At 41.1% G+C, this 27786-nt stretch overlaps 1 protein-coding gene across 1 annotated transcript in view; it reads right to left on the reverse strand.

The window, feature by feature from the left end:
- The window catches only part of htr2aa (5-hydroxytryptamine (serotonin) receptor 2A, genome duplicate a), a 105164-nt gene extending 79309 nt beyond the window's left edge, over positions 1 to 25855 (reverse strand). The window contains exon 1 of the mRNA XM_085435392.1: positions 25047 to 25855. Coding sequence (XP_085291518.1) covers positions 25047 to 25488 — 442 coding nt within the window. The 5' untranslated portion in view covers positions 25489 to 25855. The remainder of the gene's footprint in view (positions 1 to 25046) is intronic.
- Between the last annotated feature and the right edge of the window lie 1931 nt (positions 25856 to 27786).

Genomic DNA, 27786 nt, shown 5'->3' on the forward strand with positions numbered 1-27786 from the left:
GACATTAATCTGTGTCAACGGAGTACAAATTTTTCAAACCTTGTGAAGCTAATTATTAAGTTACCAAATCCAGACTATGGTCTTCCTTCTAATCATGTTCTTCCTGTTAATCATCTGCCTTTTTGGTTTGTTCCCTACTTTACTTTGATAGTTGTTTTCCTTATGTGATTTGTTTTCTTGTTTTTAATTCCTGTCTCCCTTCATTTTTCTCTGATTGTCCTCACCCATGTATGATTACTTTCACGTTTCCATTTCTTATCCCCAATCAGCCACCCGTATATATACTATGAACACTTGTGTTGTGCTGCTCTGTTGTCCAGAAGATACCGTAGCTCCTCATGTTTGTGTTTAATTGTGAACATAAGCCACAATGAAAGTTTTCTTTATGTCAAGATCACCCACATTCCACATATTTACCTCAACAGACTAAACAGTAGAGTTTTGTGTTGGACACACTCTTAGGAGACCATTCCTGATGTTGTTGTGGTGCTGGTTATTTTAAACGGTTTCAGTGTTTGAATTGTGAGGCTTTGTGCTCTAAAGCAAAGCTGATCCCAGTCAATATAGCAGTAATTTTCTCAAGGCCTATATTCAGGTGTTACAAAAATGTGGGGGGTTTTCAATAGGCAGTGAATCTTAGAAAATAAGAATCAATACTACTGTTATCTGAATGGATTTTTCCATCCACAGTTTAGACCAGCTAACACATCCATAAGCTCCAAGATGCAACATTGTCTAATGCAACATCATGAAAGCAGTAACAGTTTCCAGTGGATGTGAGCATGAATACTTCTAAAGAAATTATATGAGCAGTGAATGCTTTTATTTAATACACATTACATCAGCTGAAGACTCAGCCCTCATGCACCATATGACATAATACTTAACTTCTTAATGAAAAACTGTTAACAATGAACAGTGAGGCTTTAGCTTCAGTACCAATAACAGCGGAAAAGATGTTTTTAAGTCAATGAAGGAAATTATGTCTGTGTTGGAGACTGAGCTTTTTCACAATACAATGTAAAGCAGTAAGTGAGTGCAAAAATACATATAGAATTGGTAAAAGTATATTTGTATAAAAATATAGTTTCAATATATACGTTCAAAATACAATTTGAAGTTATTTAAAGGAAGAGTAAGGTGAAGGGATAAAGAGGGCAGCTTTGGCAGATGCAACACTGTTGTTTTCATATTTCAGTAGAATCTGTCATGGTCCTGGGTCAAGCGACCCAGCATTTGAGTTTCATGTATCTTTTGTATTCATTTGCACCTAGCTTAGTTCACCTAGTTAATTTCTAGATTGCAGTTTGGTTTTGTTCCTTAGTTGTTTATGTCATCTCCCCCTGTACTAAGTCTCCCTGGTTCATGTGTCATGTCTGCGTGGTTATGTTTAGTTCTTGTCATGTCTAATCTCCATGTTTCCCGTTTTACTTTGAAAGTCTGTATTCATTGTCAGCGTATTCAGTTTCACTTCTCCTGTCCTGTCGTTAGGTTCATGTGTGTCAGCTGTGCTCCCATGTGTGGCCACTTCCCCTGATCATCCCTCATGTGTATTTAGTCTCTGTGTTTCATGCAGTCTGTGTCGCGTCGTCTGTGTTCCCACCCTCCATGTCGTCACAGCCAGTCTTAGTATTCATAGTTATGGTTTCCTGTGTCTTCATAGTTTTTCCTAGTTTTACTTTCCCAGTTTAGTCATAGTTTAGTTTGTCACTGCGTTTCTGCCTTGTCTGCACTCCTTGTCACCAGCCACAATAAAGGCTCGCTTTCAGTTAAGTTTACTCCAGTCTACTCTCGTGTGTTCACACCTGGGTCCACCACACACACCACCGCACGGTCTGCCTCCGCAGATCGTGACAGAATCAACAACAAGACAGAAATTTAGGTCAACATATGCATATATGTGTCTGAGTTATAGATTGTGTCACTTACCTGTTATAGAGCACATGTACGCTATAACAGGTATGTGACATAACAGCACTGAGATGGCTACACGTGTGAGAAGGCAGCTGATGAGTTTCATCTTCAGTGGACTTGGAAAGAAACGTGAGTTTTCCTCCCCTGAGAAACAAACGTGCTCAGTCCAAATTACAACATTCTGCCTCAGTGTGTCATCATAAGCCCTAATTACTCAACATTAATTATATGCTGCTCTCAGGACTCAGGAGAAAAGTGTTTAGAAGTGAACGTCCACAACTATCGACTAGCTTAAATAAGAGTGTTTGATTCTCTCTTGATTATTTTGCAATAAGTTGCAATAATGTAAGGTTTGGTTCACGACTTTAAAAGACGTGCCTTTTTTTTGAATATCTGTTGTTATAGAGATTATCATTGAAATTAAAAGGTAGTATAGACACTGGAATCAGTTCACAAGACACTTTCACTTATGTTGCAATATTGACAAAATTAGCATTTTTTTGAGGTAATTAATGTTGTCACCTTACAGGAAGAATGTGACATTGCTAATCAATGTGGCTGGCCAGTGAATCCACCGGCCAGCCTGGACCTTTCTTTGCGGAGTTTGCGTGTTCTCTCTGTGCCTGCATCGCCTCTACCTGGGTACTCAGAGTTTCTCCCAAAGACCTGTTTCTTAGGCCCGATTGATTCCAAATTGGCTCTCGTGTGATTGGGAATAGTTGTCTGTCTCTCTGTCAGTCCTGCAGTGCAACCCCAATTTGCACATCTCATAAACTCATAATTTATTCACAATAGAACTAGATATGGACCGATCCGATATTACATATCGGTATCGGTCCGATACTGACCTAAATTACTGGATCGGATATCGGAGAAAAATAAAAAATGTAATCCGATCCATTAAATATCACAAAAGCACCTCACAAAACTTGCAACACGCCGTAACTTGCCTCAGAACGTTAGCACGTCGGAGCAGTATGCATCACGTGATAGAGCGGCTGTGGCATGCGGGACCTGTCGGTGGTCTGGATAGCATTTGGAGCTTCGCTAGCAACCCGGCATTTCATCTCCGACAAAGTTATCCCGAGAGAAGTAAAGCAAGTGTGTAAGTCCATCTCTGAATGTTTGTAAAGCATTCCTGCCTCTTCTTGCTGCTACTTCAATCATGAAACTGATCAATGATCAGCTGATCGGCTTTTCTGTCACGACTCCATCTCTCTTGTTTGTTTTTGGCCCACTTTGCACCAGAAAGAGGAAACCAGTGGATCAACAACAGCAGCACGTTTAAGCTTGATAAGCTGTTGTTAGAACTTATTTAATATTACTTTCTACTCGAGGATCTTTTTCTACGTAGCTGACGCTGGTAACTGTGCAGGGGCGCATCTAGCAAAGTTTAGCCAGGGGGGCCGATAGGGCATTAACAGGGAGAAGGGGGCACAAAGACATACTTTTCTTTCTTATTCTCATTTAAAATGTCTAGCTTTTAATAAATAATTATCTGACACCCAAAGTTTTAATTTGATGTAAAATGAATAGAAGTCAATTACTGTATACAGTGACTATTAAGTCTAATATATATACCCTAGTAAGCTATAGTACTTTTTCCTTTGGGAAGGTACCATCTGTGCAGTCTGCAGTTCTGTTGAAGAAAGATGTTGAATCTATTTAATATTTCTTGAAAAATAATTGAGTTCAGTGCATTTTTTTTCACACTGCATCAAATTAAGGTTGATTACGTCGATTAAGCATCATGAGGTGGAGCGTGAGGGGTGGTTCCCTATTTTTTATTTATTTATTTTTATTGTTGCTGGGAGTTGGAACCCTATTAATTAGGTTGCTTAATATTTACGCTAAGTACTCTTTAAAATACCAGAATAGGGAGGATGGTGTAGGTTTAAGTTTATTAGATTGATCAGTATTGCTGAACTATGAAATTTTTTCTTTTTTTTGCATACAGGTATAACGGAATAGCTTTAGTGTAGTTGTTGTTTTAAACTTGAGTATGAACTTATATAAAATGCAGCAAGATATTTTAAAAAACTGTTTTGTTGATTAAAAAACACTATATCGGATTCATATCGGCAAATATCCAAATTTATGATATCGGTATCGGTATCGGACATAAAAAAGTGGTATCGTGCCATCTCTAAATAGAACATAGCTAATGTATGAAATGTTTAGGATGTGAAAATTTGTCATTTTAACAATACTGCTCAGTAGTCCTGGTTTTTCTTTGGCATTTATTTCATTTTATAATGTCAATTGTTTTCAGTTGGTAAAAAGTCTGCACTGCAATCAGGGCTGGCTCTTCTATTATGAAGCCACACTGTTGTAATAGATGCAGTATGCAGTTTAGCATTGTCTTGCTGAAATATGCAAGGGCTTCCCTGACAAAGGTGTCATCTAGATTTGAGCACATGTTGCTCTAAAACCTGTATATACAGTACCTTTCAGCACTGATGGTGACTTTTCAGAAGCGCAAGCTGCCAATTCCATAGTCACTGGTGTACCCACATACAATAAGAGATGCAGGTTTTGAACTGAGCGTTGACAACAAGCTTGATGGCCTTTTTCGTTTAGAGAATGCGGTGTCCATTTTTTCCCTAAAAACATTTTAAAATTTAAATTCATCTGACCACAGAACAGTTTTCCACTTTGCCTCAGTTCACTTTAAATGAGCTGTGACAATTAAAAGATGACCGCTTATTCTGTATCATGTTTACATGTGGTGTTTTCTTCATTTGATAGAGGTTTAACCTGCATTTGTGGCTAGCATAGCACTATGCTCATAGTGATTTCTGGTATTCCTGAGCCCATGCATTGATTTCAATGACAGAATTATGTCTATTTTTAATGTAGTGCCACCTGAGAGCCTAAAAATCAAATGTATTCAACAGTGATTCCCAGTCTTATCCCCACGCACAAAGATTTCTCCAGATTTTGACAATGTACTAAATCTGAGATATTCAAAGTCTTCACAAAATGTTATATTGAGTAACATTATTCTAACGTTATTCCACTAATTTTTTTTTCTTTTGCATTTTTGTGTTGGGGTTTTTTTGCAGAAAAACCTCTGTCTTTCTAAGATGCTTTTTGTAAATCAGTAAAACTAACTATCCATCCATCCATCTTCTTCCTCTTTATCCGGGGCCGGGTCGCGGGGGCAGCAGCCTAAGCAGAGAAGCCCAGACCTCCCTTTCCCCAGCCACCTCCTCTAGCTTATCCGGGGGAACACCAAGGTGTTCCCAGTCCAGCCGAGAGATATAATCTCTCCAGCGTGTCCTGGGTCTGCCCCGAGGCCTCCTCCCGGTGGGACATGCCCGGAACACCTTACCCAGGAGGCATCCTTGTCAGATGCGCGAACCACCTCAGCTGGCTCCTTTCGCTGTGGAAGAGCCCATCCTGGATGGCTGAACTTCTCACCCTATCTCTTTTTTTTTTTTTTTTTTTTGAATGACATCAGAAACAGCAGTATGCGACATTACGTGATGGCAGAGCTTCAGTTCATCCTTTGTCTTTTTTTTTTTTTTTTTTTTTTTAATAAATAGGACAGGGGGAATGAATGAGAGAAAGAGGGGGAGAGAAAGAAAGAAAACCAAAGGGGAGAAGAGACGGTGAGAAGGGGGGGGAAGAGAGAGAAAAAAAAAAAAAGAACTCCTGGGTCACCTGTATGGAGAAAAAAAAAACAAACAAACAAAAAAAACAAACAGAGGAGACAGCAAACAACAAAGAGTAACATAATAATAGAGAAAACAAAGCACCATCACAATAAACTAGCTAGTCATAGATATCAATATTTACTAAATAATAAACGATATTGTGCAGCACGCAAGATAGACAGCGCACAGTGTGCTTTGAGGCAGCAGCCAAGAAAGCTTTAGTCCGCGTCTGTGAATACCCATGTGTGCATACCTGTGTGGATCAGCATGCTTGCATTCCAAAGGTTTCTCCATGTAATGATCTGCTAGGGAGTGTGGGGGGGCCACAGCCCCGTCCTCCAGGGTGTGAAGCGGGTATGGAGGAGATCAAAACTCCAGACATCCAGAGGCCCCCAGAACACAAGAGACCATGGAAGACCAACAGAGGGGCAGCCGCGCCACTGTCCCAGTAAGAGCTGAGGAGAGTCCCAGATGAGGGCTCGCCCAGCAGCCGCGGAGCAGAAGTCAGGGGGAGTTGCAGTGACGCGCCCGTGAGCTCCGCCGGCCCCCAGCTGTGCCTGAGTGACCGAGCCCCAGGCCGAGAGGCCGGGGGCACCCCACCTCCAAAGGGGCCCGAGCGAGCCCCAGGCCCCAGGCCCCGACAAGCGGCCGCCAAGGAGTGAGCCGGTGTGTACCCGGACGCCCACCCCCAGACACAAAGAACCACCAACACACCGACACCTGAGGGAGTCCGCCACCGGCAGGGGAAGTGGTGGTGGGTGGAGATAGGCCTCCAAACCTTGGAGGGCCTGAGGTGTCCCCAGAGAGGTGGCGTCTGATACCCAACCTGACATATAGACACAGACATACAGGCACACACAGACACAAACATCCATTCCCACCCTCATGCTCTCATATGCACTCACTCCACACTCAACCAACGTGGAGACAGACATAAAGAGACGCTGTACACACAATCACACTCCCCAAGCGTACTCTACAAACCGGGTCTAGGTACCCTTGCCCCTGGAGGGGGGAATTGCACCCAGACCCAGGTGGTGTTACCCTTTTCCCTGCGGTGGGGAGAGGCAGACCGCCCCGACTCCGCAGCAGCAGGGAGGCCCCACACCCCAGACCGCAGTCGGACGGCCAACTCCTCCTACTAGCCCTCCCGCTCCAGCAGGCCGCAGAGAATGGGGGTGGGAGAAGACTCCAAACCTTATCTCTTAAGGAGAGGCCAGCCACCCTTCGGAGGAAGCTCATTTCCGCTGCTTGTATCCGCAATCTCGTTCTTTCGTCACTATCCACAGCTCGTGGCCATGGGTGAGGGTAGGGATGTAGATCGACCATTAAATTGAGAGCTTCGCTTTTATACTCAGCTCTCTCTTCACCACGACGGACTGGTGCAGCACCAATCCGTCTGTCGATCTCCGGCTCCCTTCGCCCATCACTCGCGAACAAGACCCCGAGATACTTGAACTCCTCGACTTGGGGCAGGAACTCATCCCCGACCCGGAGTGGGCACTCCACCCTTTTCTGGCTGAGAACCATGGCCTCAGATTTGGAGGTGCTGGTCCTCATTCCCGCTGCTTCACACTCGGCTGCGAACCATTCCAGTGCGAGCTGGAGGCCATCACCTGATGAAGCCAACAGAACCACATCATCCACAAAAAGCAGAGACGAGATTCTGAGGCCACCGAAGTGAAAGCCACTTGGCTGCGCCTGGAAATCCTGTCCATAAAAATTATGAACAGAATCGGTGACAAAGGGCAGCCCTGGCGGAGCCCATCACCCACCAGGAACAAGTCCGACTTATTAATGCGAACCAAGCACTTGCAACGGTTGTATAGGGATCAAATGGCCCGTAGTGATGGGCCAGACACCCCATACTCCTGTAGCACCTCCCACAGGACACCACGAGGGACACGGTCCAATGCCTTCTCCAAGTCCACAAAACACATGTAGACTGGTTGGGCAAACTCCCATGCACCCTCAAGTATCCTCGAGAGGATAAAGAGCTGGTCCAATGTTCCGCGACCACGACGAAAACCACATTAATAATAATAGTAATAATACATTTTATTTATAGGTGCCTTTCAGACCCTCAAGGTCACCTTACAGTAACACGTAAACAATATCATAAAAAACATAAGAAAAATGCATATATAGCAAACATGGTAGATAAAATTTAGACATAAACAGTCATAAAAGTATAAAAGCAAATATAAAAACTGAGCAAGGTAAAAATGCAATTCTAAATAGATGAGTTTTGAGTAGTGATTTAAAAGTGGTGAGACAGTGTGTGGTCCATAGAGCAAGTGGAAGTGCATTCCAAAGTCTTGGGGCAGAACAACTAAAGGCTCTGAGTCCCATGGTAGTCAGGCGAGCAGGTGGAACTGACATAAGGGAAGCTGAGGAAGAGTGGAGTGTACGAAGGGGTGAGTATGTATGGAGAAGATCGGATAGATATGGAGGAGCAAGGTTATGAAGCGCTTTGAAAGTGAGAAGCAGGATCTTGAAATTGACACGGAGGTGAATTGGGAGCCAGTGGAGCTTTTTAAGAACAGGTGTTATATGTTCAGTGGCTCTAGTTCTGGAAATAATATGAGCAGCTGTATTTTTAACCAATTGCAATTCATGGAGGGATTTATGAGGTAGACCATAGAGAAGAGAATTACAGTAATCCAGACGAGATGTGACAAGAGCATTGACAAGTATGGCGGTACTATGTGGTGTGAGGGAGGGACGAAGACGGTTAATATTACGGAGATGAAAGTAGGGAATTGTTCCTCCTGTATTCGAGGTTCGGCTAGCGGACGAACTCTCCTTTCCAGCGCCCTGGCATAGACTTTCCCAGGGAGACTGAGTGTGATCCCCCTGTAGTTGGAACAAACCCTCCGGTCCCCCTTTTTAAAAATGGGGACCTCCACCCCAGTCTGCCAGTCCAGGGGTACTGCCCCTGATCTCCATGCAAAATTGTAGAGGCGTGTCAACCAGAACAGCCCTACAACGTCCAGAGCCTTCAGGAACTCGGGGCGGACCTCATCCACACCAGGGGCTCTGCCACCAAGGAGTTATTTAACAGCCTCAGTGACCTCGCCCCCGGAAATTGGCGGGTCATCCCCCTCATCCTCAGACTCTGCTTCCTTCTCGGTAGACATGTCAGTGGGATTAAGGAAGTCCTCGAAGTATTCCTTCCACTACTCGACCATTTTCTCAGTTGAAGTCAGCAGCGCTCCGCCAGCACTGTACACAGTGCAGGTAGAGCACCGCTTTGCCCTCCTGAGACGCCTGACGGTTTGCGGCAAACCGTAACATTTAACTAGCTAGTTTTACTAACTAGTAATTTTTACTAGTTAAATGTTACATTTAACTAGTTAGTTTTATTAACTAGTTAAATGTTACTTTAGCTTTCTCTTTTTAGCATCACTCACTTTTCCAACCTGTGCTGCTTCTGTCCCAACATTTTTAGAGATGGATGGACATTTTATTCTTGCATTTGAACATTTTATACAAGTTTAGAGTGTTTTTGTTTGTTTTTCCTGAAACCTTTTTTGACATTTTTAATTAATAATAAAATCATTTTTGTTTGTTAGCCTATATATTTGAATGCATCTCAGAAATTTGGCTTGGTGGAGAGATTATTTTTCATGTAGAATAAAATTTGAAATTGAGCTAATTTTGCTAAACATACTCTGTCTCTCTTTCTTCGTGACTTTGTTTATGGCACTTGCAGACTGCTCTGCTCACTCGGCTTATGTTCTTATACAGTATTTTTAGAGCTTCTTTTATGTTCTACCATCATTATTCTGGTGACTGTTGGAACATATGATCCACGGCAGATTCTCGTGTTAACAGACAATGAAGCGTTATCTCATCTCTTTTGGCAGAATTTTGCCTCCGGGTTTTCTATGTAAATAAAGTGTGTTATATAAGATATCAGCCATTGTATTTGCCCTAAATGACTTCAGAGGCTGCATTCATCTCATGCCCCCTCTCCTCTCATCTCGCTATACAGTATCTCTGTTTATCTGTTAACCTATTCACTACCCTCCACCCATGATCATATTTTTGTTTTTGTTTTTCACATCTTTACCTTTTGCCCTGTGGTTTCACATCTGGGAAGCAGAACCTTATAATGGGTCTGCCCTTTTGTTTGCATCTGTTTCACTTTGTTCCATCTGGTCATGCGAGCGAGCAGGAGAAGGAGGATGTTGGATGATTTGAACGCTTGCCTGCTGCTCTGTTTTTGTTCAGGCTGCTTTGTGCTTCGCTCTACGGCTCAGAGACACAAAAAGAAAAATCTCCTCCATCTCGAGCAGTTGAGCACAAATGGATGAGCGCAACAGAGGATATTTTCCACATGGGACGTTGTATCTCAGCTGACTTTCAGTCACATTCTGCTTACATCCCTTCCTTATCCCCACTTCTATCAAGAGAGGAATTAGAGAGTATTTTTGCGTAGCCTCATCAATCAATGCTACCACAAAACCAGCGTCTGAAGACTTTTTAGCTGTTGTATAAGACTTGTTACACCCGCCCTACTTTGCAGTGTAAAATGTGAGCTCAGGATATTAAAGCTCAAACTGTGTCCACAGCCTGTCAGAAGTCCTTATCTCTAAAAGGAAAGAACCCCAGAGCACCATAAAACAGAATTTCCTAAGCCATGTTTGATCTGCTTAACCTTTTCCGCCTTTTGTTCTTAGGTGGTTTTTATTTGGTCTCGGCACTTAAGAAGTTGACATAAAGGGATGCTGGAAGATGCTGTAGTGCTATACATTCATATCTTTTGAGAAATTCCTTTAAAAAGGCATTTGAATTAGTTTTCTATATGAAGGCTTTATGTTGAAGGTTCACTTCTGCACCACCACCTACAAGACTGCAATTTGTAAAAGAAGGTTACCCATATGGAAAAGATATACCGTATTTCCCGGACTACAAAGCGCACCTGAATATTAGCCGCACAAGCTAAAATCAGGGGAAAATCCTGTTTTGTACATACATTAGCCGCACCTGACCAAAAGCCGCAGGTGTTTCAATGTTGACTTATCATATGTAAGAGAATATGCACAAAGGGAATTGTCAGGAAAGAGATGGCTGTTTGGAGACATCACTTTTATTAATATTTTGAAAAACAAGTTATGGGTACATATTTGCATAACTTTTTAGGTATATGTACAAGTAGCGGTAATTACAATTACGAAACATGTACTGTGCTTCATAAATGAGTAACAAATGTAGTACATAACAATAACCTACAGCACACCAGAAAATAGATTCGGACTACCTTTTAGACTCAGGTGCAGTGACACAGCTTTAACAAGAAGAAAAGTCAGTCATTCACCACCATCTTCCTGCGCACTAAAACCACCAAAGTCCTCTCCTCCAGTGTCGGATACGAACAGGCTCAGGATGGCTACAGTGGGGCAAAAAAGTATTTAGTCAGCCACCGATTGTGCAAGTTCCCCCACCTAAAATGATGACAGAGGTCAGTAATTTGCACCAGAGGTACACTTCAACTGTGAGAGACAGAATGTGAAAAAAAAAATCCATGAATCCACATGGTAGGATTTGTAAAGAATTTATTCGTAAATCAGGGTGGAAAATAAGTATTTGGTCAATAACAAAAATACAACTCAATACTTTGTAACATAACCTTTGTTGGCAATAACAGAGGTCAAACGTTTACTATAGGTCTTTACCAGGTTTGCACACACAGTAGCTGGTATTTTGGCCCATTCCTCCATGCAGATCTTCTCGAGAGCAGTGATGTTTTGGGGCTGTCGCCGAGCAACACGGACTTTCAACTCCCGCCACAGATTTTCTATGGGGTTGAGGTCTGGAGACTGGCTAGGCCACTCCAGGACTTTCAAATGCTTCTTACGGAGCCACTCCTTTGTTGCCCGGGCGGTGTGTTTTGGATCATTGTCATGTTGGAAGACCCAGCCTCGTTTCATCTTCAAAGTTCTCACTGATGGAAGGAGGTTTTGGCTCAAGATCTCACGATACATGGCCCCATTCATTCTGTCCTTAACACGGATCAGTCGTCCTGTCCCCTTGGCAGAAAAACAGCCCCATAGCATGATGTTTCCACCCCCATGCTTCACAGTAGGTATGGTGTTCTTGGGATGCAACTCAGTATTCTTCTTCCTCCAAACACGACGAGTTGAGTTTATACCAAAAAGTTCTACTTTGGTTTCATCTGACCACATGACATTCTCCCAATCCTCTGCTGTATCATCCATGTGCTCTCTGGCAAACTTCAGACGGGCCTGGACATGCACTGGCTTCAGCAGCGGAACACGTCTGGCACTGCGGGATTTGATTCCCTGCCGTTGTAGTGTGTTACTGATGGTGACCTTTGTTACTTTGGTCCCAGCTCTCTGCAGGTCATTCACCAGGTCCCCCCGTGTGGTTCTGGGATCTTTGCTCACCGTTCTCATGATCATTTTGACCCCACGGGATGAGATCTTGCGTGGAGCCCCAGATCGAGGGAGATTATCAGTGGTCTTGTATGTCTTCCATTTTCTGATGATTGCTCCCACAGTTGATTTTTTTCACACCAAGCTGCTTGCCTGTTGTAGATTCACTCTTCCCAGTCTGGTGCAGGTCTACAATACTTTTCCTGGTGTCCTTTGAAAGCTCTTTGGTCTTGGCCATGGCGGAGTTTGGAGTCTGACTGTTTGAGGCTGTGGACAGGTGTCTTTTATACAGATGATGAGTTCAAACAGGTGCCATTCATACAGGTAACGAGTGGGGGACAGAAAAGCTTCTTACAGGAGACGTTACAGGTCTGTGAGAGCCAGAGATTTTCCTTGTTTGAGGTGACCAAATACTTATTTTCCACCCTAATTTATGAATAAATTCTTTACAAATCCTACCATGTGGATTCATGGATTTTTTTTTCACATTCTGTCTCTCACAGTTGAAGTGTACCTCTGGTGCAAATTACTGACCTCTGTCATCATTTTAGGTGGGGGAACTTGCACAATCGGTGGCTGACTAAATACTATTTTGCCCCACTGTACTTTATCTATCGCTTGCTCATTGTTCTTGTACACCTGTATTCCATTCTGTTCTTTTGTCCAGTACATGTTTAGATTATCGCTAGACAACATCTTTATGAGATATTTAGGGCGGAGAGCAATAACCTCAGTTTTGTCTGAATTTAGAAGCAGGAAATGAGAGGAAGTCCAGGACTTTATGTCTTTAAAACATTCTTGCAGTTTAACTAATTGATTTGCATCATCTAGCGTCATGGATAAATAAAGCTGGGTATCGTCTGCATAGCAGATTTCTTTTTATATAGCAAGGGTATTTTATAATTGTATGTATAATGGATAATGTGTTGATGTGATCATGTTGGTTGTAGCTGTTAACTTTATTTGTATTTGGACTTTCAGTGTAGTGTAGTGATTTACACATGTGCCAGGTTTGAGCCCATGAGGAGACACAAATCTCTTCAGGGTTGTGTGAGCTGGTTGCACCGAAAGAAAATATTTATAATGAGAGGCTGGGATAAGCATATTTTTAGGGCATTTGTGCCTAAAAAGTGAGTAAAACAAAGATGGTGAATTAACTAAGCAATTAATCAAGTAATCTTTGGTTGGCATAAAATGATGGATTATGAGGGCAACACAACACTTCCCTTAGAGATTAATCTGGACCAATGTGATTTTTATTTTATTTTAAGTGTCATAGTTACAATGTTGTTCTTTATGTCACTTGAACATTACATAAACGTAATAAACAATGCATCCTTTAGAGGCCTCTATTATGATTTAGAATTTTTAGAATATAACAGTGCTCAATTTTTACACTTGGGGACCATTTGATTCTGAATGTGTGGGGGCCGGGATGGTGTAGAACCCAGCTGCTCTTGCAGTGTTATTTCAGTAGATGGTACAAAACCTGATGAGGTGAAAGAACAAACAGCCCGGCCTGTAATGACTTCAGCTGTATTCTCATCTGTTGCTTGATAAGGCTGTTTACTGCATGAATCATGAACTCACTCTGCTGAAGTATAAAACAATGAACCGAACAAAAATATGGAGGCTGCTGAAATAATATCACACAGTCAAGACCGAAAACATAGGCAAGAAAGACAATAGCCATAAGTGTTCCCTGAATGGGAATCATTACAAATCACAATATTATCACTATGCTGCTGTAAAGACATGCACTATTCTAGTTTCACCCTTTCCGGTAGCTAATAAATGTAACATCCAATTGGGTCTGGCTCACAGTCTGTGTTTTAGTACATCCCAGAGGAGCTGGACAGGGTTAAGTTCAAGGTTCTGGGAAAACTATGAATTTTTATAAGGTTTGTGTTCTTTAAACACAGGAAGAAAGGATAATGTGGGGAGCTACAATTTATTGCAGAAGAGTGAATGCCCAGTCAAATGGTTCAAATCTGCATGGACTAAAAAGTCTGTAAACTGGTTTATAGCCAAGAAAAAAAACCTGCATTATGTTCATTAATGTGCTTGTCCAAACATCTAATCTTCTGTTATTAACCACAGTAGCAGAGAAAAAAAGGAAAATTCTATGTTCTATGTCATTTTTTTCAAAAATATTATGCATCAAAGGCTCATTCTTTACTTAGGCCTGTTTTTAAGCTAGCTGTTTTCTAGCTGTATTCCTACGGATTTCTACGAATCTGAAGTACTTTAAACCTGCATTCTTTCTAATGGCACACAGGGGGCGCCATTAGACCATAAGAGTCATTGTGAAAATGGACACCAGCTTCATTTCACTGGGATTGCAGACAACACTTTGCTCATGAGTTTATTATTTGAGTCACACGTTTCAAGTCTTATTTTACATTTTGGAATTCATTAGAGTCAGAAAGAAAGAAAAGAACCACAACAGTACCATTGGTACTGTTTCAATGTGAAGTACCCCATGATTTCTCTGTCAATGCTCAGCTCGAGGCTTCAAAGCAGGACTTAATTAAGACCTAAAGATTGGGTCGCTATCAGAAAAGAAAGCTAGTCCAGGTTCCAGATCTTGCAGCTCCTCCTTGGGGATCCTGGGAAATGCCAGGCTGGATGAATTATATTATCTCTTTATCCCACTCGGGATCTACTCCTGGGTCTCCAACCGCATCCTTCCAATCTAAAGAAGCATGAGCTTGACTCTAAACTTAATGTATGAGCTTTTCACCTTGTCTTGAAGGGTGAATCGAGACATCCTAAAGAAGAAACTCATTTCTTGTATTCACACTCTCATTCCTTTAGTTTGCTCCTCAAAGTTCATGAACACAGGGGAGCATTGGAAAGAAGATCAAAGATTTGCCTTTGCCTCTGCTTCCTGTTCAACATTCTGCTAGCTTTCCCACATTACCATGAAAGCAAATCTACCTGGAGAATTTCACGCTCCATTCTCACTTGCATTGCACATGCTTTGTAGCTAACCTTTTATTTATTTATTTATTTATTTATATGTTTACTTGCAATTCTTAAGCGTGGTTTTATTTTTGTATTGTTACCTCCCTGTCCTTCATAATCAGCATATTTAGCTGTATCAGAATCAGTATATAATAACACCCCTAATAGTTAGCATGAGTGGGAATGGTTAATACATATTAACAAAAAAATAAATAAATAAAAATATTAGTGACATTTGATATTACATCAGACTTCTATTACCAAAACTAGACAGTAAATAAAAAAAGAATTCCCTTTTTTAGCTTTATAGTTTTTCCGTCATTGAATTATGTAACATGCACAAGATCTGGAGTCAGTGCTTGGTTTGGCAGAGAATCACAGGGGAATCCACAGGAGAAACACAGCCTAATCTTTTAAGTAAATCTCATTCTACACAGCTGCCCATCCAAGACAAGCGGGCAAAATCCAGTGGCTTTGATACAGAAGTGCTTGTTTTTCTTTCTACCAGAGACCTTCTAAGAGGTAAACTTTTTAAATCAGAAACACAGGAAACAAACACTGCAAGTGATGAATGAATAGCGGCGTTAAAGTCTGCAAAGCAAGAGGAAAGACATCAACAAGCCCAAAAGCCCAGTGGGAGGGAGGGATGAGAGGGAGAAAATGAGCATTTGAAGCTAAAATGTAAAAAAAAAAATTTAAAAATCTATATGATATTAAATTATCCAGACAGCAGAGGTTGGACTGAGACAGGAGCAGGAGCAGAAGTTGGCAAACTGGAGTACCTGGCAAGCATTCATTGACTTGAAGCTGGAAAATTCTGTTCCCACAGAGCCTGTTTTTCACTATTGTCTCTATTTACCAAATGACCAGTGACTAGTGTTTTAGCACCAACAAGCACTGATTACCAACCAACTGAATTGGAAAGAAGGCTGGCCTTTTATGCTAAGAAGAGACACTGCTTCCATTTGAGAAGTTGTTTGAGTGTGTGGACAGCTTTGTTAGTCCACACTGAACAGAAACACACCTAAATCATTTAAACACACATGCTTCTACAGACAACATCTTTTGATATCAGTCAGCACAGGCTGATTGACGAATGATATGTACTTGCCCTGGGGTGATCAGTTTGTTCCATAAATTCTGATTTATTATGAGGTAGGAAACAGTATATGGGAAATGTGATATAAAAATGAAGACAGAGAATACAGAGAAAGCAATCATTTGAAAATCTCATAAACCCAGATTTTATTCACAATAGAACCTAGAAAGCATATCGGATGTCTAAAATGAGACATTTCACTATTTCATAAAAAAATATTACCAACATGCAGTAACAAAAGGCTGGAAAATAAGAATTGTTAAAATGTAACATTTTGCAAATAATACATTCACTGGCGACATGTGAGTAACATGATTGGATATTAAAAAAAAGAGCATCTTAGAGAGGTAGCGTTTCAGAATAATGTTGCTCAACATAAAATCCTAAAACTTCGAATATCATATACGTAATATCATCTAATACTGACAAAGCCAAGAAACAGTATTGGATGCCTGTGATCTTTAGGCACTCAGAAGGCAGTTGATTAAAAACAGGTATGATTCTGTCATTGAAATCCCTGCGTGGGCTCAGTTCACTGTGCTGTCCACAAATGCAGGTTACAGTTCTGAAGAAGAAGCCATACCGGAACATAATCCAGAAATGCTGCTTTCCTGTCTGGGCCAAAGCTCATTTAAAATGGACTGAAGCAAAATGGAAAACTGTTCTGTGGACGGACGATTGAACGTGGAAAACTTCACTGAGTGCATCTTCCAGACTAAAGAAGAGAAGGGATATCCAACTTATTATCAGCCTGCATCTCTGATGGCATGGCAGTGCATCATCAGTGCCTATAGAACTGGCAGCTTATACATCTGATAAAAGGTTTATTCAGGTTTTAGAGCAACAAGTGCTCCCATATAGATCCTACCTCAGGAAAAAGCCTTGCCCATTTCAGCAAGACAGCAGCAAACTGCAGATTGTATTCACAGATAAATAAGACCCAGGACTGCTGAGCAGCTAGAATCCTGTCGGATAAGAACAGGACAATATTTCTCTCCCAGAAGTTTGGCAGCTGCTCTCCTCAATCCCCAGATGTTACCTCTTTCTTTATTGTTTATAAATTTTCTTTGTTCTATAGTAAATAAAACTAGCATCAATGGGATTTGCAAATCATTGCATTCTGTTTTTATTTATTACACTGAATCTCTTCTTTTTGGAATTTGGGTCAAAGGCAAGAGTGAATGCCAGATGGTATGGCTAATTCCTCCTTTGCAGGATTTAGAACCAGGAGAAGTTAAACTAAGTTTTCTAAAAGTCCATCAGGAATGGATTTAAGTTCAGCAAGAGAGGTTGATCCAGGGCTGCAGCCCAATTTAACTCTTAGCAAGCTCATAATTATTTTGATTTTAGCTTAGTATACAATACAACTAATAATTTCACAAATCAAGCCTATCCTTACCTCTGGCAGTCCATATAGTGACACTCAGCCACAATCCCAGGAGATCAGCTGATCTCAATGCCAACCTGAATCAGCTGATACTCAATGAATGCACTATTTGTGGTGCCTACTCTTCTGCACATCTGCAAACCACTTTGGAACCTACCTTCACCACAGCTCCTCTGTTCATGCTGTATTTGACTTAGTGAATGTCATATCTGTGGTCTTGCTGCTTGCTCAGGTGCCAGAACAGAGCCATACCACCAAAAACACATGACTTCAGATGTAAACCATAATCTTTACTTTCAATAAACTGTTCACGAATCAAATCTTAATGATATCAGACTGATGGTATGCTTCATGTTGTCTCCATGTGCAACTGCCTTGCACAGTTATATCTCTATCCTAATCCTCTGAATGATGTTGTATAACTTGTGTTTTGACCACAACAGCAGGACCACAGTATGTAATCCATTTACTGCAGTCCAAATACATGTTTCATAATAATGCTTTACATGTGAGGCAATGTTACAGATAATGACAAAGCTTTGGTTTTACTCAGCCAAAAGTAATTATTTAATTTCCCTACTAACCATTCACCTTCTGTATTAGAAACTTTTTCCCTATCTTCTTCCTGATGCCGTCTGTCCTTTTTCCTTTATTTACGAATGTCACAGCAGATGATGTCGGTGGCACTTAATAATGATTATGGAAATGCATGAAGACACCCTTATTGAATGTCAATGGAAAACCAACATTTAGGTATTTGTGTAATGACAGCGGCCATTGAATGCTGTTTAATGAATGAATTCGTGAGTCCTGTGAGAACTTTCCCATAAAGCCTAGTTTCTTCAGGAAAGCCTTGTTTCCCTTCTCTACAGGGTAGTTACTAAGTAGTCTTTCATTATTTGAATATGGCAAACAGCCACTGAGTTCTTTCTGGGGAAGTCACAACAAGTAATTTAACTGTTAGTTAATGAATGAGGGATTGTGGTTTGTGCCACACAAAACTGACTTTTTTGTCTTTGTTTTACAGAAGTAAGGCTACCTCATGATGCATTGTTAAAGTATTTCAAAATTTGGGCCATGGTAACTCATCATTATCTGTAGTTCCCTGCAATTTTGTGTTGCTCAGGAACCACTTAATATGAATTCATTAATTATCAGGTTGTTTCGTATTCATTCGTCATGTGTTTCTTAGTAACTGCTCATTTTTTCCGTATCATGTTTTCAAATTCCTGACACACACAGTCTCAAAACATAATGAAATATGGATATAAGCTCTGAAGATTCAAGTATATGGCAGCATGCTGGAGAAATTAATGCAGTTTGTAGAATAACAGCTAGAAACTGACGCTGATTAGTATTTAGATCTTTATAATCTATCCAGTAGCTGTCAAGAGATCTCAGTCTGGACATAACGACAGACTGCAATCATGTCCCTACTTAAAGTATACGTGGTCAAACAACTCTAGTTATGCTCTTTTTGCAACTCCAAGTGATGTCAAAATGAGAAAGTAATGTGACTTCTAACGAACCCACATTAGGTCTCGGAGGAATTGCACTTTACTGCTGCTAACTGAGCACACTGGCCTTCGAACACAATGGCCAAAGAATAACATGACAACTACTTCTATTTATATAAGTTCCTTGTCTAGTGTTCAGGCTTGCCAATTAGTCAAGTTTCTCTCTCGAGGATGCTGCCAGTTCTGTGCTTCCTAAACTTTTAACACTTGGTCACTTTGAAATATTGACATTTTCCAATGGCAAGTTTTCCAATGCTTCTTTTTGTAGTGAAGAACAGCAAAAGAGTTCCAATGTAGTCTAACAAACCACACTTTCACCTTCACTTTGAAATAAAGTTATATTACAAAACACAGTCAATCTCTGAAGGGAGAGTAAACATAGTCCCTGAATGTCTCCAAAGAAATCTCTAAAACTTGGTGGAGACATCTGTTAAAAGGAAACAACAGTTATTTTTCTGTTTTAGGTGATGTATGACTGTACATCTTCAACTATCATGGGTGCAAATTCTAGTCAAGTGAAACCCAAGTTATTCAAGCTCTTTAAAGCATTAAAGAGGAGTGTCAGGAGGGTTTTATAAGGTGTGAGAGCACTTCAGTCTGTCAAGTATATTTTGACATCTCATCTCCAGGGACCGTGTGACAAAAACAAGGCATGGAAGAGGGGAGAAGCAAACCAGCACTGCACAGTAAGAACTGTATTTGCCCCCTGTGGTTTTATGTAAAATGGATGAGAAACAAGCTCTGTGTCCACAGTTTTCACACAGCCACAATGTTATGTTAATCCTCAATTTCCCAAGACACTTGGGGTGTTTGTTTTAGCCAAATAGATTTGTAGAGCAAAACTGGATCTCTAAATCATCACCTGGCCACTTGCCAACATGACCAGACAAGACAGGCACACCAGCCAAAGCCACAAAGTATTAGCATTTGGCTGGTAAGCTGATATGCACGTGGCATGTTTAACATACTCCCTAATAAGATATATGGCCATGCTTCCTGTCTGAGTAATATAATCGTATATTTGAAGAGAAACCTGACTGCTTCAGCAAGGCTCATTCAAGGAATGCAATTTCAAAACAGTGTAAAAAGTGAAGAAACGTATTTTTGCTCCACAAAGCTTCCGGAGGCCTTTTTTAAAGACAAAGCATTTTCATGTTGGGTACATCCGATTCTCCCAAAATCAAGGCAAATAACAGCTATGCTGGCATCTCTGTGAGACACCATGCTATGAGTGTCAACACATATACAGTGACCTCTGTAATCACTTTTGTTTATGTGTCTTTTGACGTATCTCTCTGTAGTCATGTTGACTTTTTATTGCTATTATGCATCGTTCTGAAGTATTTAAGTGTCTAATTGTTGTCATTTTCTGTCTCATAGTAGCTGACTTGGCCAGTATACTATTTACCATGCTTACCATCTTAGGCCACTGTCACACAGGCCTAGGGACCAATTGGTGAACCCTGGTAACTTTATTCCCCAGTTGGCTACAAATCGTTGGTGGAAGTCAATATGAAGTGATTGCTAAAGCCACATTTGCACAGCCCTAGACACTGGTCAGTGATATCTTGGTAACTACCAGCCACTAGAGCAAAGTACAATGTCCTCAACCACTACGCTAGGGGTTGTGAATGGTTGCTGGCAGTTGCAAGCAAGAAATTGGTTGTAACGAGGTATACAGTGCTGTATCAAAAACTTCCTTCCCTTTGTGTCTGGTTGTCACAGTAACCTATAGTTTGCATGGAAGATCCTGAATACCTGCCAAAAGGTAGTAAGCTGTAACTTGCTGCAACTTTATCGGTGAATGTTCGCCATCTCCATTTGTATTCCACTTACTCAAGTTTTAGCACATCTCGGAGAATAAATGTAGAGTATTCAAGGAGAAATTCATGTCTTTCCCAGTGTATGTATAGAAAACCTCCGCACCTTCTCAGATTGTAGAGTGAAATTCAGGTGGAGCAGGTGCTAGCTAGATGAGTTTTCTGCAACACATCTAATTGATGAAAGGTCTAACTTGCCAAAAGTAATTAAGTAGCCCACATTTTTAACTTGAGCTGGCTTCTTTCACTTCTACACTTTCTCTAATTAATTGCACCGTTTTAGCTGTTAGAAGTTTATGACTCAGCACAGGAGGTTTGGCTGGAATGGTAATTTGGCACTTGCGCAATAAATTTTTGCCCAAGGGCCTCTCAACTGGTTCAGCTTTATCAGTGATCTCACTTATTATTATGCATAAAATGTGGGCTCTCCTAGCTTCATTACTGACCCCATTACAAATATAATCTTGACAAGTTCAGCAGCACAAACTCATCCGTGACCTCGTTAATAACCATCCATAACCTCGCCACTTGATTTCGCCTATAATCTTCTTTTTGACATCAATAATAACCTCTTAAAATCTCACTCATGGTCACTATCACATTTCATAAGATCACTTGTAATATCATCATTATGCCTTCTCACCCTGAAACAAAGCTGCGTTTGCTCAGTGAATCGGTAAACAAATCACAATCACTGCAACGGTGTAACAACATGAGAAAATAATTGCTTTGTGTGTGTTTGTTTTGCATCAGTGTGGCTAATGAGTTCCTTTGTCTTCTCATTAAAGACCAGGGAAGGCGAGTAATAGGCACTGGAGGTCGTTCTTTTGGAAGCACTCTTCCTTTTGACTAATTTGCTGCACTTCTTCTCACGCAAATGAATTTGCTACTTAGGGCTTAAAGCTTCTTATGTGAGCAGCAGCTCGTGACATTTACAGAGACACGGGGAAGCTCAAGGAAGATGAGAATGGATCAGCAGGAAATGGGCAACAGTGAAGGACGGTGGAAGGTGGGTGTATGTGTGTATGTGTCATGGTCCTGGGTCTTTTGACCCAGCGTTTTAAGTTTGAGTTTATTTTGTTCATTAGGTTATCTAAGTTCATTTGGTTATTAGACTCCTTGTGTTTTCTTCCCCTGTATTTAAGCTTCCCCTCACCCTTCGTGTTTCATGCTGCGTGTCTTATGTTATCAAGTTTGTATTATTATGCCTAAGTGTTTCTAGTTATTATTTTCCCCTCGTGTTTCCAACCATGTTAAATCTCCCCTGCTCTTCATGCGTTTCATGTCTGTGTCTTACGTTGTCAAGTTCGGGTTGTCATGTCTATATCTCACTGTTTCCTGTCTTATTGTGAAGAGGTCTGGTGTGTCTGTGTTCATCGTGTTCAGTTTTACTCTCCCATTGTCACGTCGTTATGTTCATGTGTGTCAGCTGGTTCCCCATGTGTTGCCACTTCCCTCATTATCCTCCTGTGTCCATTTAGTCTGTGTGCTCTCAGCCATTCTTTGTCAGGTCGTCTGCTCATCCATGTCTCATCCCCAGGTACCCATGTCAGTTCACTATGGTTAAGCTTTTTCATGTTTTGTTATTAGTTCACCCAGTTTAGGTTATTGTTTAGTTTTCACCGATGCCCGATTATTTTTTACCCTCATTGCTAGCCTCAATAAACGGCTTGTTTTGTTTATCCACACTACGTTTTGGTCTGCGTTTGAGTCCTCCTCTGCAACACATACGGTCTGCCCCAGCCAGACCGTGACAGTATGTCTTGGAGAGGTTATCTGGGTATGGTGGGACAGTGAGAGGCAAATCAACAAAGAAAATGAAGGAGGGTAGAGGAAACTCTCAGCTTCCTGCGGCATTAATCAGCAGCACATGAAACACCAGAAATGACAGCAGAGCTTACATACAATGGAGAGAGAGGCCATCTCTACTTACCCCAAATATGAAAGCTTGATTGGGCCATTGGACTTCTTTTTTTGTGATAATCATCCCTCCCTCATCCTTTATGTGGTCTCCATTTTTCTTTAAAGGCACTTCTAGAGACACCCAGAGGCTGTGCTAAATGGCAGTCTCTGAATTCTGAATAACCTCATTTTGGGTTATGAGACAATAGGAGCTGGGAGTACACAACAGGCATGCAGCCACTGTGAGTTTCACTCTGGTCATTTCACATCTCGACATCTTTATTTGGCTGTGCCACAGTGATTTGGTGCTATATTAATAAAGCTGAACTGAATTAAATTGAACTGAATCTGACCTAACAGTACTATGGCTTTATGTGATTGCTGGTAGTATATACATTGTTCAGGCACAAAATTATAACCACCTGCCTAATATTGTGTTGGTCCCCATGTTGCTTGTTCCATTGAAAACGTGAGTTGGGGCCTCCAAGGATCGGAATTATTTGTCAAGCACACCCCACAGATGCTTAAATTAGATTTGAGATCTCAAATGGATGGTGGTGGATGTCAAATAACATCCACACGGATGGAAGAACCCAAGGTTTCCCAGTAGAGCATTGCCCAAAGCCTCACACTGCCTCCACCTGCTTTCTTTCGTCCCATAGTACATAATGGTGCAAGGTGTCCTCCAAATAAGTGATGTGCATGCACCCAGCCTTCCATATGATATAAAGGAAAACGAAGATGCTCTGACCCAGTCATCTAACTGTCACAATGTGGCCTATTTCTCCTGCTTCTAACACATCACCCCTCACCATCAATGTTCACTTATCTCAGCCACTAACAGGTGCCATGGTGAAGAGATAATAAGTGTTATCTACTGCACCTGTCAGTGATTAACATGTTATACCTGATTTAAAGAAAACAACTTTCTGTTTCCAGAACAGTTTTAAAGTAACAAATAAGTAAAGGAGTCTGAAGAAAAGCTTTGGGAACTTAGAAGCTCACTCTTCAGTAATCATTGCAGCTTTGTAGCAGCTAAGATTTGTTCAGTTCTTGTTTGGGAGGATTTTTGCCTTTTCTTCCTTCCTGCAAAAGATTTGTAGTTCTTTTAAATTTCTTGGTGGCTTTGCATGTGCAGCTGTCTTGAAATAAAGCCCCAGATTTCTAAAATTTTGATCAGGGTGACTATGAGGGCCATAGTAAAACCTTCAGCTTCCACCTATGGATTATAGAAAATATTTTAATTTAATCTTTAGTTTTATTTATTATTTATTTTACTGTTCACTGATATTTAATGAAATTCATTCTTGCTCACTCATAGTGTTACTGGTTGGAACAGATATATAAGTGTGACTGATCAGCCCTATATTTAACAATTCTGCATTGTTTTTCCCCCACATTTTTCTCATGGCTTTCAGTAAGTTCTCTTTTAACTATATTAGTCTACAATACTTGTTTCCAAAATGCATCTTCAAGCAACTTAAAGAAGTCCAGACACAGGATTTTCTTTCCAAGCTCAGACCAGCTACATCTTTGTTTTGTTCTTATAGCATTCTCTTGGAAAATGGGGATCTGTTAGATTTGAAAACTGCAATACTTTCCTGATGACTACTGTGTGACCAAGCACAACAAGTAAATCTGACACAACTTGGTAATAGTTGGTCATTTCTATTAAAGAGTCCCCCAAACTTCTGAATCACATTCTTCGTATTTACTGTCACTCTCCCTTTTTTTTTCTAAAAAAAAAAAGAAAGTTTTTAATCTATAACTTTATGCCTTTTAAAGATCACTTCATGCTATGTTCATCACAGTAACAGAAATCTGAAGACGTCCAAACTTTTGCATGCTACCGTATTTTTGTGAAACAGTGATTTGAAGGACTGCAGTAACTTGGTCTCTGCACCACCTCTGTGTGCCCCTTTCTTGTCGTGCTGAAGTAGCACTTGGAGTAAACACTTCACTCACAACAACAGCACCAAACACCTCCATCACTGCTGCTCTCCATCTGTCCTCAAGCCACAGCCATGCATGAATTCTAACATGCACAGACTGGGATTGCCTCATAAGACATATTTTCAAGAGCAGTTCTCTAAAAACCAAATATACGTTTTTCAAAATGCAAAGAAAAACGTCAGATTTAATGTGATTTCTTCACTTCCTGCTCTCACCAATGTCTCAGAAATGATTTGCAGTTGAACAAAGCTTTACACATGCAGGCAGGTGGAGTTTGTTTAGTCATTAGTCATGTAACCATTCATTCTTTGAGGAGAAAAAAAGCCCACATCAACAACAACAAAGCACTGTGCCTGCTGGACTCGAGTCAGCAACACACCAAATGTCAACTTAATGAAGCCCGATATGAGTGTCACTCAATGCTTACCATAGAGAATGGTCACCATGGAAACCGGCATGACCAAGATGCCGAGAAGCATGTCAGCTACTGCCAGTGACATCAAGAAATAGTTTGTGGCGTTCTGCAGCTTCTTCTCCAGGGAGACGGCCAAGATCACCAGGATGTTGCCCATGACCGTGACAGCGATGACCACTAAAATCAGCAGGGCTGCCCAGTTTTTCTGCATCAGCTGCTCCAAGGGAGGACACTGAGACCCGTAGACTCCCACCACGTTATGGTGAGACCAGTTCCCCAGCTGTGCGTCATTGCCATTATGAACCACGTTGTTCCTCTGGCAGCCCAGGTTTGTGGCATTGCTGCTTTGGAGGCCACCTTCCTCGCGTGGAGGCCAGGGGTTAGACCCCAGAGTGGTAACGGCTGTGACAGTGTTAGAGATCAACTCTGACACATTGCCACCATGCAGGTTCATGGTGTCAGCTCGATAAATGCTCAGGACCGCTGCCTGGAAAGTGGGTCAGAGTGGCGGCGAAAAGAGGAAAGTCTGTTCATCGCTCACTTGTTTTCCATTCCCGTTGCTCTGAATATTATAAATACAACACCGTTCATCACTCGAGCAATTAACCTGTAATTCAATATGGTTTACCACTTCTTTGCTCCATCATGTCAAATAAAAAAAAAGAAGAAAAGTCCCTGGATTGACTGTCAGAGGATCAAAAAATCATCTCCACAACGGGGAAACAAAAATATCATTCTGCTGAATTCAGCGCAACCAGAAGAGCAGCTGTTTGATCTCACAGGACAATGCCAAACGCTTAAAAATGATATCTCGCTTGGTTAATAACCTCACTGTGCCAACAGTCCGTCATCTGGCTCTGTGAAAACAAAGAAACAAAAGTATTCCGTTGCCCAAAATATCCCAAACAGAACAGAGTTGTTTTAGGTCCCATGTCTTCAGTGATTTAGGAAAGAAAAAATCTCTTCTGATTATAGAATCCACTCAAAGCTGGCGCGATGGCAGTTGCAGGTTTCTCCTCCTTGGAGTTTGAAGTCAAGGCTGTGTTCATGTTAAAAATATCAGGTCCATGTGAAGTCGGGAATGTTACAAATCAGAATTTCATGGCCTGGTTGAAGCAGTTATTCAGTAACTTTGTTTCTTTTCAGTCAGTCTTTAATGTATGATCTTTAAGGAGTATGAGAACACAAACAAATAAAAAAAATCCTCTAGCCTTGAAATGGTCATTCTTAAACAGTATAATGACACACTGGTGTTATCAGTTTTACACAAACCCTGACTTACGTGTGAATGTTCAGAATTTGTTTATCCTAGCTGACACTCCTGCACAGATGTCATTATGCTGTACGTGCGTGTTTCCTAATGTGTGTGGAAATCTTCAAGCGTCCTCGCTCTCTCGTCTCAACTCATCCCTGCACCTGTGAGAGTGCGTCGGCAGCCGACAGACATGGATGATGAACATGATGATATCTGACATGTGTGAGTATGTGTCACTAACTTTCCAGTCTCCTTCCTTCACTCGCATTTCTTGACTCATAGTAAGAAAGTATTCCTTGTTCACTGTAACTAAGAACAATGTCAGACCTCCAGAGAATTAAATATTCCTTACATTTTTCCTCCTTGTACTTGCATAAGCCCTCAGTGGAAAATGTCAGTCACTCTTCAAATCCTTCATGAATAAACACAGATCTCCTTCCTTCACAGACCTTGATCATTCATTCTGCACATTTCCATATCTTGTCACTTTCCAAAAAGGAAAAAAAACTTAAAAAGAAGCAGAAGGAAGAGAAGGAGGAGGAGGAAAGCAAACTTCTTCTCTCTCTCCCATCAGCAGACTGAAGAGGCTCCGTGTGTTTTCAGCTTTCCAGGAGAGTGCCATTAAGTTGTTGAGTCGTCTTCTGTGGTGAACAGGAGCTGAATGCTATTCTGCTTCTACTCGCTCACGCTGCTTCTCACATGCAGCCTGTCTCTCCCTCCCTCTCTCTCTGCAGCTCTCTCACTTGGATCTCCTGCTCTCGCTCTCTCCCTTTCTCTCCCTTTTTACCCAGGGTCTCTCCCCCGCATACCATTTTGGTATGCTCCCTCTCTCGGTCTCTCTCTCTCTTTCTCAAGCGTTCTCTTCTATTTATTGTGCCGCTTTCTCTTTCCTCTTCTTATTCCTGAATCTGGAAGTCCTGTTGTCCCTCCTTCAGTCGCTCTCTCACACTCTCTCTGTGTTTCTCTCACTCAAGTTAAACCTGCATCTCTCTCAATTCACTTTACTAGCATTACCATATTCAGCAATATGCCAAAGCCCTCTCTCTCATATATATATATATATATATATATATATATATATATATATATATATATATATATATATAGATAGATAGATAGATAGATAGATAGATAGATAGATAGATACTCATCATGGGTGTTTTCTTTGGTGGAATGATTGTATTGCATACATGTTTAATGACTTAAAAAAACAAGAATTGGGTGCACAAGTTTGAATTTATTTTGGATCTTTTCTAATCCACACAGGGGTCAAAAGTATACATACATTTGTGTTAATATTTTGTAAAATGTCCTGGCACAGAGCGGGCTTTTAAGTGTAGAACACACATTCTCAATAGGGTTGAGGTCAGAGCTTTTTGGGTCATTTCTAAACAACTGCAGATTCCAGGATCATCAGATTAAACAGTTCAAATTATTTAGATATGTCGCCACCACACTGCCAAGGTCGGGGAGAAGACCTCAGTTGTCACCCTCAGA

The sequence above is a fragment of the Copadichromis virginalis genome, linkage group LG16 (genome assembly GCF_057382275.1).
Source record: "Copadichromis virginalis isolate Kocher_CV1m ecotype Utaka linkage group LG16, C_Virginalis_male_GT1.1, whole genome shotgun sequence".
Lineage (NCBI taxonomy): Eukaryota > Metazoa > Chordata > Actinopteri > Cichliformes > Cichlidae > Copadichromis > Copadichromis virginalis.